General features: G+C 41.3%; 1 protein-coding gene across 14 annotated transcripts in view; it reads right to left on the bottom strand.

The window, feature by feature from the left end:
* Window positions 1-9,998: 9,998 nt before the first annotated feature.
* Window positions 9,999-13,660, bottom strand: part of fbrsl1 (fibrosin-like 1) — a 985,718-nt gene continuing 982,056 nt past the window's right edge. For all 14 annotated transcript variants that reach the window (XM_041202184.1, XM_041202197.1, XM_041202189.1 and 11 more), the window contains one exon: window positions 9,999-12,633. In XM_041202184.1, the coding sequence (XP_041058118.1) occupies window positions 11,403-12,633 (1,231 nt within the window). In that variant the 3' untranslated portion in view covers window positions 9,999-11,402. The remainder of the gene's footprint in view (window positions 12,634-13,660) is intronic.

Genomic DNA, 13,660 nt, shown 5'->3' with positions numbered 1-13,660 from the left:
GGGAAGGTCATTGATGAAGCAGCTGAAGTTGGTTGGGCCATAGGCCACTACCCTGAGGAACTCCTGCAGTGATGCACTGGGACTGAGATGATTGACCTCCAACAACCACAACCATCTTCCTTTGTGAGAGGTATGACTCCAACCAGCAGAGAGTTCCCCCCAACCCCGATTCCCATCGACTCCAGTTTTGCTAGGGCTCCTTGATGCCACACTTGGTCAAATGCTGCCTTGATGTCAAGGGACTCTCACCTCTGGAGTTCAGCTCTTTTGTCCATATTTGGACCAAGGCTGTAATGAGGCCTGGAGCTGAGTGGCCCTGGTGGAGCTCAAACTGAGCACCAGCGAGCAGGTTATTGCTGAGTAGGTGCTGTTTGATAGCACTGTCAACAACACTTGGTGGATAATCAAGAGTAGACTGATGGGATGGTAATTGGCCAGGTTGGATTTGTCCTGCTTTTTGTGTACAGGACATACCTGGGCAATTTTCCACATAGCCGGGTAGACGCCAGTGTTGTAGCTGTACTGGAACAGCTTGGCTAGGGGCGCGGCAAGTTCTAGAGCACAAGTCTTCAGTACTATTGCTGGAATATTGTCAAGGTCCACAGATTTGCAGTATCCCATGCCTTCAACCGTTTCTTGATATCACGTGGGATGAATTGAATTGGCATCTGTGATGCTGGGGACCTCCGGAGGAGGCCGAGATGGATCATGCACTGAAGATGACTAAAGTGTTCCAGCCTTCTCGATTATCCTGAGACACAGGGGGACCCATCACCCACTCTGTGGTGCACAAAAGTCCACAGAAAGGAACAATTAAAAAAAACAACTTGAAAGGAAAAAGAAATGAGCAGACCAAAGCTGCAGAACATTCGAGTTCCGTGAAATCTCAAACACACACTGCAGCCAGGTGGAAACCAAGCCCGGAATAACGTTCAGAAGAAAGAGTTTGTTCTTCACAGAAATTGTGGCGTTGAGAAAAATCGTAAAAAAAAAACCCAGATGCAAGCACCAAATGTGCTCTTGACCAGAACTTGTTCTCACCTGACTGTTAAGTGGAACCATATGAAAACTCCATTCTGTTACTGGACACAGCACAGTCCTTATAGTGGGGAAGAAACATTTATACCTTTAATGTGCACTTCATTACTGAGGAGCTCAAGAAACAGAACAATCGAATAGATTTTACTGCTCCAAGGTCCCAGCCCTAGGCTGAGTGCAGGACATCACCAAGGCTGGAGTAGGATAAAGTACACAAGATATCAAATGATAATGGTGTGTTCGTGCCAAGCTTGGGTTTCAAAGGTGGGCAGATTGCCAAGTAGGACAGACGATTACCTCAACCATTGAACAGTTAGGAACTACCATCTAGTATTGTGCTGCTCTATTCTATTAGGTGGCTGGGAGGGTCAGTTTATGCAGACTTCACACATCTGCCTTCAGTACCTCTGTGTGACTGGTTTTGAACAGAATCTGCACTCCTGGATGCAAAAGATTTCTTTGAAAGGAACTTTGAGGTACCTGATCATAGCTGGGGTTCACTGTGGAGTTTGGGACTGGGGGTGTTTGTGTGGAAATGCAGCCAATGTTCATACTCTCTGAAGAGGAGCAGGGGAGTTCTCCCTGGTGCCCAGGTAAATATTTATCTCTAAGTCAACATCACAAAAACAGATCATCTTGCCATTATCACATTTCAATTTGTGGGAGATTGCTATGCAATTATTGGCTGTCGTATTTCCTACATCACAACACTGACAACGTTTTCAATAGTACTTTATTGGCCGGAAAGCATTTTGGTATATCCTGAGGTTATGAAAGGTGCTATATAAATGCAAGTTATCTTTTCTCTCCTGATCACAAACCAGTGACCATCAACTACCCTCCCTTCAACCCCCTTACTGGGAAGTGTACTTGTGTAGATATTAAAGTGAGCCTTTTATTCAGGCTAACACCAGTGCTGCACTCCCTCAAGAACTGCCTTTGGATGAAATATTATACTGAGGTACCTGTCTGCCTGTTCAGGAAGAGATGAAAGATCCCTCAACACTATTCAAAGAAGAGTATAGTGAGCTTCCCTGATGTCCTGGTTAACTTTTCTCATCAGTGGAAAGGGTTTACGCGTCTGCTTGCTGCCTATTTTTAAGGTGAAGAAAGGATTTTGTTGTGAGTAAATTAGCTGCCACATTATCTGCACTTCAAAAAATTTCATTGCTGCTGACAAACACAGCAAAGCACTAGAGAAATGCAAATTCTCCTTACGTATTACTGTCAGCGCAGCTTAACAATCTGACAGTCTAATAACGTGGTTTTGCATTGTAGATCTGTATAATTTCAGCTTCGAGCATCTGCCATCCTTGTTGACAATGTAAATGAAACAAATCTTGGATAGGAATAAAAGCAGAAAATGCAGGAAATACTCAGGTCAGGAAGCATCTGGCGGGGAGAGAAACAGAATTAACTTTTCATCAGAACCTCAAATACTAGACAGGAAGGCTGAGGTTAATGCCCGAGCAGAACAAATGAACCCTGTCCTCCATTTTACTCAGTCCACAGTGCAATCCTCTGCTGTGAGATATCCTTAAGTTTTTAAGCCCAAAGAGCTGCTGCATATCAACACCCTAAGGAGGAGAGAAAAAACTTGCATTTGTATCATGCTCAGGGTTATCCCAAAGCACTGCTAATTTTTGAAGCGTAGTCACTACTGTAATGAAGAAAACATGGCAGCCAATTTACACACAAGCTTCCACAAACAGCAATGTGATAAGTTACCAGATTAGCTGTTCTTTAGTCACGTTGATTGGAGAATAAATACTGACCGAGAGAGGGAGGGTAGAACTCGCTGATCATTTTCATACAGTGCCATGGGATCTTTTACATTCACCTGAGAGGTCCGATGGGGCCTTGATTTAACATCTAACCCGCTCCCTTTGCACTGCACTGGGAGTGTCAGGCTGGATTTTTGTGCTCAAGTCTCTGGGGTGGAACTTGAACCCACACCTTCTGACCCAGTGGCGGATGTTGACAAAAGGAAGGGGGAATGAGTTAGGCATGGAACAATATTCCAAGCCTGATGTTAAACGCAAAAAAAACCAAAATCACACTTCAGCCTCTGAATTAAGGTAAATCAGTTGAGACACAACACAATGACAATCTACAAGATATTCTGAAAGAGTCACAAGGTCAATAGAAAATCACATGAAATCGGAGATTTTGTGAAGGCTAGAGTTTGCACATCTCAAGCATACAATCTGGTAACCCAGAAATCAGATGAGGCCTTTTTGACAAAAGTCTCGAGCTGTTGCACGTTGATGTAACATTACATTTCCCTTGTGATAGAAAAAAGTTGGGACATGGTTTTGATCCACCAATCTCCTGCGATCTAGCACTGAACCTGCAGGCAGACTGATCTTTCCATCTCCGAGTCCCCCTCTCAGCAGTCAGCCAGCCTTGCTGCATCTCAGAAAACAAAGCATCTTCCAACATTCAACAGAAAACAAATTATTTTGTGTAAATCCATCAACCAACCAAACTGAAGGATTAGGCAAAGTAAAAATGGTTCCTCGTGGTCAAAGGTGTCAGACCACCAGACGGGGCAAACAGTGTGTTGAAAACAATAGATTCTGTGCCACAATCAGAGCTGTTCAATCTTCTGCTGGCTTTAAATGAGTTGCTGGGCAAGAGTCAAGTCGATCAATCTCACACAACCACTAATATTTCTTTGTGTCTCTTCTGGCTTTGTTAAACCATGAATTATTCAAGGAGAATTTCAGTGCCATTGCAATAATTTGGCAAGTACTTTTGTTGTCATACATGCCAACTTTACATCAGACAGATATAAACATAAAAGGCTTTACTGGCATCAGTTGTAATAAAATGTAATGCTTTACTTCTGTTCATAATCCCATGCTCACCTGTGCCAACCTAACCCATTTCAAAGGTAGCTTTAAGATTAAAATGGCAAGACGATGTGCCCCAAGGCACAGGCCCCTGATATGTGATAAGATTGGATCTGTGCCAGTAAATCTTTTACACTGTAAATCTGCTTTCTTGTAGTGTTGAAGTCAGGTCTTTGATACAATATCTCCCATAATTGGTGACTGCGCACAGTTGGCCCGAGGGAGTTAACAAGGCACCAGTGCATGAACCCAGGTTTCCTCTCTCAACTGGAGAAAGCAACGGGAAGCAGAAACTAGGCACTTCTCCACTGGAGCACAACACTGTCTGCTTCAAAATCCGTCTGCAACCTTTGACGCTGTTGACCACTTCATTCCTCCTCCAACATAATTCCTCATCAAATTGAGTGGGATTGCCATCACTTGGTTCACAACCTTGGCAACATATTTGACCCAGAGCTAAGCTTCCAAACACAATGCTGTGCCATTAGGACCACTTATTTCCACCTTTGTAGCATTGCCCAACTTTGCTTCTGCCTCAGCTCATCTGCTCCCTAATCATTCACACCTTTTGAATACCGTTCATGCCCTCATTCACACCTTTGTCTAGACTTGACAGACATTCCTGGCCAGTCTCCCACCTTGGCACCATCTGCAAACTTGCTGCCCACATCCTGACTCTCAAGTCTCATTTATCTATCACCCAGTACTTGTTGACCTACATTGCCTCCACGTTAAACATCATTTCGATTTTAAAACTGTCATTCATATGTTCAAATCCCTCCATGGTCTCATTTCTCCCAATAATAAAAACAAAGTGGTGGAAAAACTCAGCAGGTCTGGCATCATCTGTAGAGAGCAGAGTTAGCATTTTGAGTCCAATATGACTCTTCTTCAGAACTTCACCTCTCCCTCTCTGTAACCTCCTCCAGCCCCATAACCCTCAGAAGTCTCCATATTCCTCCAATTCTGGCCTCTTTTGGAGCATTGATTTCCTTCACCCCATCATTGGCAGCTGTGTCTTAGCTGTGAATTCCCTACACCTCTCCCATTTTATGAATCTTGAACCTACACCTTTGATAATGCTCCTGTGAAAGGCCTTGGGACATTTTACTATGTTGAAGGAACTGTATAAATACAAACTGATGTTAAATGGATCAATTCATTGGAGCTATAATACTGAGAACTCAGTTATAAAAATGACATTATTTCATGTTAAAGTTAATAGTGACGCAGGGTAAAATTCCAACATTAAAGGGGCGAGTCTCTTTCACAATCAACTGCCTGAACCTTTGGCTCTGGAATTTCATCTGTAAACCTTTCCATTTACCTCCCTGTTCTTTGTTGAGACCATCCTTTAAACCCACCTCTTCTGTCAAATCTTCAGTTTCCCCTTCTAATATCTCCATCTTTGGCTGCATGTTCATTAATTCCAATGAATACACCTTGGGATACATTTTTCCATGTTAAAGGCACCATCCAAATGCAAGTTGTTGATTTATTACAGCAATAAAGTCTTTCATGATTTCAATGTTGCTGAAATAATGAAATGCTAATATTTATATGTTGGACAAATGTATTAACATTGTTCTGACTCATGCAGATTCTGGGAGGAAATCTTGTACATCAATAAGAGAAAACTTCTCCTTTCATACCCATAAATTACATCAATATATTATCCGGCATGTGTTAGTAAAGTCAAACCAATGCTTCAGTACATGTTGATGGGACAGCTCCAGCACGATTCATTAAGCTGCACACAAGAGAATGAAATATATTGTGATAAAAACAATATATAGTATTGGTGTGAAATGTATTGTAATCAACTCAGGAAAATGGAATAGGAAGTGAATCTCAGTCTTACAGGAGTTGTTTGCAGAATGGTTGTAAATGTGAATATATGATCTTGAAGGATAAACCTGGTTTCTTTGAAAAACAAACTTTAAATTGTGCTTCTCATCAATTCAGCATCTTGATGGATTTTTGTTCTGATACTCAGCATAACATCTCAACTGAGCTGTAACAGAATCTGCATTTTACGCAATGCCACTGACTGCTCTAAGCACTAAATGCTGCCTTGTTGGAGGTTGAGGCCCTGTCTGGTTTTGTTGCTTGAGATGGACATTGAAGATTGCATGGTCTCTATCAGAAGAGAAAAATATTATTCTGGTCTGGCTACAGGCATTTAAAAAAAATGCTGGATTGAGTTTACAGGCATCTCTTGCCAGGTTAGGGTGGTTTAGGCTAGGGGTTTCACCAAGGCTCCCATCAACATTGCTTGAAAATTGGTTGATTGAAAGCAAATGTGTGTGTGTGAAAGGACCAACCCCCTCAGGGATGGAGAAATCCATTGCTTTAGGGCTTTTAACTTACAATCGGATAGCCCAATTGGAGATCACAGTAAAAAAAAATCAAACCTTAATGTCTCTCACTATCTACCCAGCCTGGCAAGTAGACAAGATTTTTAAAAAAATTCAACCATAATAAATCAATTTGTCATTTAGCCTCAAGTTTCCTGTATTACAACAGGAAAGGCACTTCAAAAGTATTTCATTAGCTGTAAAGCACTTTGGGATGTCCCAAGATTGTGAAAGGCACAATAGAAATGTGAGTCTTTCTTTCATTCTACAAATTTTCTTAGTGTCAATAATGAGAGAGACCTGTGTTGGTAAATGAACCAGTGTGAAATCATGGAAAGTTAAATAACTGATTGATGCTAAGTATGGACATTATATAGCCACTTTGGATAGGTGCTGGGGTACTGTTGACTCTCAGCAAAAAAAAAATTAGCACCTTTACTAAGGAAAGTGCTCGTGAGTCACCCGGAACATTTAGAGGACCGAATATTTTATGGCGGTGTTCAGGTGTCAAGAAGTGCATCACATCATTAATATACTAAAATTAGCTCCCATAATAGGAGAAAGATTTAAATTTAACCTTTGTTGTCTGGCTTTCCCATGGCTTAGGGAGACAGAGGCAGGAAATGTCAGTTCAAGAAGTCAAGTGCCTTTTACAGCACCACTTATGGGCGAGGATTGGAGAGCTCTCCCAAGCCCCTCAAAGCAGCTTTCTGCTGATAAGCTACATCATATCCTCCTTCCGCAATGGCCTTTCTCTCCCTTTCACCAGGATCCCTTACTCCCTCTCACCTCCCGATTGCTGGTTATGGTCGCAAAGGGTCCCTGCAGTCTCCTCCTGCCAGTTTTCCAATCTGACAGCCAGCGAGCCTGTCAAATTATGATGAGGGCCTGATGTTACATTTAGCCTCCATGTCCTTGACTGCGACAATTCTTCCTCTGCCTTCCACACCCGCCCAGTAAATATTGGGGTCAATATTTCAATAAGCGAATAGTCAATCTAAGGTACAGACTCCCTTGAAGTATGGTGGAAGCAGCTAATATTTACCCATTCAAATGCAAATTAGATTCCCTTTAGAAAGTAGTATATAGTAGAGTAGGAATTTGAGACATGACGTGTGGTGAGTGTGGTGTGCTCAAGGGGAACAGACTACTTTGCACCTGTGGTTTCTAAAGCCCCACCACTGGGGGAATTCCTCACCTCATGTCTGGATATGTTTAGACTCATTGCTGGAAATTGATAGCTGTGATTAGTCAACAACTCCATTATCATTATATCATTTGACTATCAGGATGGTAGAATCTAGAGCAAAAAGCTGTTTCGTGAGCATGCGTTGTAATATTTGTAATAGAGAAGGCTGAAGATAAGTGAAACAGAGAATTGATGTGGTGAGTGACAGAAAGCTGAGGGTGGAATATCTAAACAGAATGACGATGTTCAGTGAAGCAGTAACCTAGTCAGTGCTTGGTCTCCACAAAAATAGAGAAATGTTGTTTCCCAACCTGTAGATGTTGCCTGATCTGCTGAGCGTTTCCAACATTTTGTTTGCTTTTAACAGAGGTTGATGACAGTGGGACTGGTTGAGCAGCTGAGAACAGAGAAGAGCCACTACTGGGGGTAAACAATCAAACGATGATTATATCTAAAAACATTAATGAGGTTGTAGTTGTGTACAAAGACTTCATAAATTTTATCTTTTCACTGTAATAGTTAATGAGGATCTTATTGAAATTTATAATGAGACTGAATGGTGAAAGATAGCCTCCAGAGGTTAACAAGTTGGTAGGTATAGGACAGTAATTTTATTGAAAGAACAAAGACATGGTACTATTTCTTATGGAGAACCTGGAATTAATTACAAGGAGCTATTGAGGCTGAATCACTATTATTTAAAAATGAATTGGTAAGTATATGGAAAGAAAGGACATAAAAGATTATGGGGAAAAAGTAGGGAAATGAGATTCAGTTGATAACTCCAGTTAAAGAACTAGGACAAGCAAAGGCTTGATGGGCTGAATGGCTTCACTCTGTGCTATAATTTTTCATTGGTGTAAGTTGGAAGGTAAATGTGATTTAGAGTAGTGAAGCCAGGTTACATTTAAATGAGCATCTTGACTGAAATCAAGCTTTGATACTGATCAGAAAAGTGAAGTGGAATGATTGTTCTCTGTTCCTGCTTACTGTGGTCCAAGTACGGAGGGCACTAAAGTAAGTTAAAGCACTTCAATTAAATTCTAAGAGCTGTGCTGAAAAAAATACATGTCACTTTGCAGTATTGCAAAACTCAATTATCCTATGTTCTGCTTTGTTTATGTGAGATATTGCAATGTTTAAATGTAGAAAGTGAAATTTGTAGTTGAGAAATATTTCAGAACGTTAGGTTTCTAAGTCTAATTTTTGTTCATAGATTCAGAGTGTTGCACCTTGTTTCTAATGAGCTTCTGCTCACACATGACAACAAGTCAACAAGTTCAAGTAAGGTTTAACACAATGTGCAATCCTTTCCTTTGATGCATCAAGCTTAATGTTCAGCTGGATTGCAAATATTTCAAAATTTCCTACAACTCTGTCTGAAGCACAATTTATGACTACAAAGGGTGGGAATATACGGTCCATGAGTAATGATTTTTCTAGAGATAATCCTGAGTTTATCTCAGAACGGTTACAGCACAGAAAGGAGGCCATCATTTGACCGATCATGACTGCGCTGGTTTTCTGCAAGATCAACTCAGCTAGTCCCGCCCTTCCCCCGTACATTTTCCCACTACAGGAGCTTGTCCAATTCCCTTTTGAAAGTCCCAATTGAATCTGCCTCCACTATACTCTCACAAATGCATTCCAGATTCTGACCACTCGCTGTGTAATAACACTTTCCCTCATGTCGCCGTTGGTTCTTTTGCCAACCAATTAAGTCAGCGTCCTCTGTTTCTCTTCTCTTAAACCAGGAGCACTGAGGCCAATTGCAGCATTCCCTGCTGTTGTACTAGCTTAGATAGTTAGCTCAGCATAGGGCGTGCATCAAATTTGAGGTCTCCATGGCTCAGAAGCACATTGTTTTCACTAGCTGTGCTACTGGTGACTCATATTCCAGGCTTTTAAAATGTGATATTGTCAGTGTGATGCATATATAAACTCTCTTTGTAAGGTAACCAGTAAAACCCTTTTATCAAAATTAAAATAAATCCCAAATCACAAGCAATTACTTCACAATAAGCTAGAGTAGATTGTCTCTTCACTTAGTGATTGCAGGCTTTGTTTAAACGTCCAAAAAAGGAAATGAACAGATGCTTGTTTTAACAGGATGAAGGAGAAATAAGATCTTGGTTTAAAAACATCAATAACATAAAAGTCTATGTGAGTGTTGAATAGAATGAAACAATGATGATTGGCACTGCTTTTTCACACATTTACCTTACGAGCTTGCTGTGGGTTAGATAGATGATGGGATCTATCGTAAGTTGTGCTGAGAAAATTGCAGTGTGATCCATAATATATTACGTCTTACAATAAGTGAAACGGAGATAAACTGCAAATGCAATATGGACTTTTTTCCACATAGGGAATGAGCAGAGAGTCTGTATTGTAGCTACCGACTATATATTTTTGAGCTGAATATTAAAAAAAAGCATTGCCACAGGCAGACAGAATCACTTGCAGGGATTGTCAAAACAATTTTGTATCAACAACTCACAAGTGGTGGTGGTAAACAGCTCAATTGGTACGATCTCTGACACAACAAACAAACAACCATTTTGTCTCAAAATCAATGCTGTATTTGTCTCATTGATCTACAGGAATCAAGTCTGTTTAAAATACAGAAACCAAAGTACAGAGCAGAAAGGAGGAAATGGCAGCTGATGTATGAAGTAACTACAGAGTAAAAGCCCAGATATATAAACACAGATGCTGCTTTTTGTCCAGCAAGTAAAACATGGCAAAATTTACATATGACCAAGAAATAAAGAGTCATGCAGAGTAGTTCAGCCAGAACCACACTGCAAGAAACATCTGTTTAAGGACTTAATTGCTAACAGTATTTTATCAGAAATGTTACCATGAGATTTTTGATCCTAAAATACTACTTTGTCTTGTATACAGATTCCATAAAAACACTGCACAATTACACAAGGTCCATACTGAATGTCCTTGCCAGCCACTAAGAATTTCTGCCCAATACAATGTTTGTCATTATTGTCTGTGTTGTGGATTGAGAAATAAAACCTCTCTCTGAACTGGTGCCTCATTGGTCCAACAGTTTTCTTCTCTCCCTCTCTCTTGTGAATGCAGTTTGTTCCGTGTCTGCTAAATGGATTTGCATTTTGTCCCCCCTGTTGCACGCAGTAGTGTTCCCCCACTGTGTGTTGCCATTAGCTTGGATGCACAGCCTTTGTGAAAGACCTGCCTGCGGTTCTTGCATAGTTGAATTGAATATGCTTCTCTGAAACTGAGCTTCAAGCACACTTCCACGTGACACTATAGGAATAACTGTGCTACAAATATCCAGTGAGCTGTTCTGGTTTCAGAAACCCTTTATAAAGGCTACCTAAGTAAAGAATTTAATTAGCATGTTCTGAGTATTAACAGAGTATTTACATTTGTACAGGAACCACAGGGACCTCTTCTGCATATCTTGTAATCGTTAATAAGGCAAAACAAATTCAGATTTGTACATTTCTCAGAGTACACAGACATTTTTGGGAACCAAATAAAGGAAAGTCATTTTTTGGCCTCAATATGAAACCTCACAGTGGATTCATTGTAAATTGGTATCGTGATAAATAATACCAATAGCAAACCCTGGGTATTATTAAAATAGTTTGAGGCCTGTAACTGCTGGAAACAGAACATAAAACTTAAAAGCAAACAAATTAAAGTGAAACAAAAAAATTACAAATTCATACAAATTAGATTTCAAATATTGGAAAAATGTACAAACATGATTTCAGAATTCTCTGCACAAAGAAATCTAGAGATTTATAATTGATAATATATTAATTCCAATTATAAGCAATCTTCTGGTATCAAAGTTCAGACTTTTTTAACCCTCCCAACTGTGCTTCAATTCTATAAATTTACAGCGTTCTCTTCTTGTTGCAGTGCATTATTTAAATCAAAGGATCTCGTACACAGGACAGCTCTCACCAGGTCCAAGAACTACCTTGCCTCAACTTCTTTGGGATTACGAGAAGGGGAGTAGTCCCGGGACTCTGAGTTAGTGAGTGGGGTAGTCCTCCGGGGAGACACAGACCGTGCACTGCCTGCTGGTACCAGAGGAGGTGGGGCACTCAACGCTGCAGTTGGTGGGGTCCTGTTCAAAATACCATTGTGATTGGCAGTGGATGGACTTAGCCTCGGATAGTGCATTCCGCTTAAATGAGGCATAAAGGATGGCACATGTGCCAAGTGACTGTCCATGGCTGATGTATGCAAGGCATGCAACCTGGCACGGTCAAACTCTTCCCGTAGGTGCAAGCGTTCTCTTTCATCTGTTTGCCGTAAGCGCTCCTGCTCACGCCTGACCTCCAGGACGTGCTCATGGTTGTAGTCGTGAGGCTCCCTGTCTCTGTACGACCGATCGTGCTCATAGAAACCAGCTGGCGTTGGGAACCTGTGCATGGAATCTGTGCGTAGGGGGAACTCCATCCTCCGGTGCAAGTCAAAACTCCGGTATGCATCTCGTAAAGGATCCCGGACAGGATCCCAAGAAAACCCGGGGTGGGGTAGTCGCTCTCTTCCCGCCAGCGTGTTCATACCTATGAAAGGTGTCACCATCCGAGCACGGTCAAGCACATTCATGTTGTTCATCTGGTGGATGCTGCTCATTGTAATAGGCATAGGGCCCACAGAATGACCCAGTGGAAGTCCGTGTATAGATGTGTGGTGAGGTGGCTCATTGCTCCTGGGATGCTGCGATGAGTCTGAACCTATCACCATCACCTCATTATCCTCCTTTCTCTCTTCCTTAATCTTTACGTCGTTTTTTATTTTCTGAAGGTCGCAGGAGGGCTCTGACTTCCTTTCACTGTCTTTGCTCACCGAATTGCTGAGCTTCATGCTTTCACTCAGCACAGCTCTACTGTACGGAGAACTGGGTCTCACAACTGGCTTTGAATTGTCTTCTGGGAGCCGCCTCTCATGGCTCTGCCCTTCCTTTATTGGTGACCGGTTCTCCTTGATTTTATGCTCAATGCCAGGTAACTCCCTCATTGGGTCCGTGTGCTCTCTCTCCAGCTCCTTTGTCCGATCTCGCTCAGTGCTGCTGTGATGTCTGTTTGGATCATTAGTGCTACGGCTGTTGCTATGGATGAGATTGTTAATTTGGTGGTTGACTGGAGCAGATGCTGGTGACGATCGGTTGGAGTGCCTGTTTTTCTCCATTCCGTCCCTAGAAAAACATGTCAATTATTTTAATCTGCGTGGTACTGCAAACAAATATATCTGGCGATTTGGTTTTTCAAATCTAGTTAAGAGTTTGGAAATTATGCAAGGTTTTTAGGCAAGTAACCTTTCATATAAAATGCTGGAAATATCTAGGAGCTCAGTCAGCATCTTAAAGGGAAACACTGGGTGCAATCCTCTCAGAATGTTAACCTGTCCTTTCTTTTTACAGATGCTGATGGACAGCTGCATATCCAACAATGAAGCTTTTCTTCTTACAACTATGCAAGGCCTAAAACTCTCAAATTGCCAATCATTTGCTAGATTTCATCATATGAAAAGATATAACAGTATCATTTAAAGTCAGAAATAAACACAAAGACAAAGAATCCGTTGGGATAAGAGGTTGTGAAGAGGAGCATTTCTCATGTAGTGAATTATAAGCAGATTCAACAGTAACCTGCCAAAGGAATTGGAAAAAGAAAAAATGCAAGGACATGGGGAAAGAGATGTGGGACTAATTGGATAGCTCTTTCAAAGAGCCGGTAGAGGCGTGATGGGCTGAACAGCCTCCTTCAGTGCTGTAAGATTCTATGATGTTAACAATGAATATCCTGGAGCTCGGATTCTCAAACACCTAAACATTTTATGAGGCATTATTCTAGAACTGATTTTGTAATTGATTCTTTTATGATTTGCATTTCTTATCTTATTTGTAAAATAAACTTACAAATGAAGAAATTATTTCTGTGCTGTTAACACTCTCTTCCACGTTACAAATAAATGTTGGCACTGACCTTACACAAGCTGGGATCATGCCTACAACTGTCTTGCTGAGATATACAGGGTCATGGAGAGAATATCCCATTAGCACAAGTGTCCAAGCTAGGATGGGCACATCACACATCCTGGAAACTCCAGCTCATGACTGTTTAGTTCTGCACTTCAATATGGGGTCAACCTCTGCCCTTTTTACTCGGTCTTACTGCTATCAGAGATGAGGGATGCCCCATTGCTGGGAGTCCATGCCCCCA

This window comes from Carcharodon carcharias, chromosome 13 (genome assembly GCF_017639515.1).
Source record: "Carcharodon carcharias isolate sCarCar2 chromosome 13, sCarCar2.pri, whole genome shotgun sequence".
NCBI classification, from domain to species: Eukaryota; Metazoa; Chordata; class Chondrichthyes; order Lamniformes; family Lamnidae; genus Carcharodon; species Carcharodon carcharias.
This window is presented reverse-complemented; position numbering and strand designations above follow the sequence as displayed.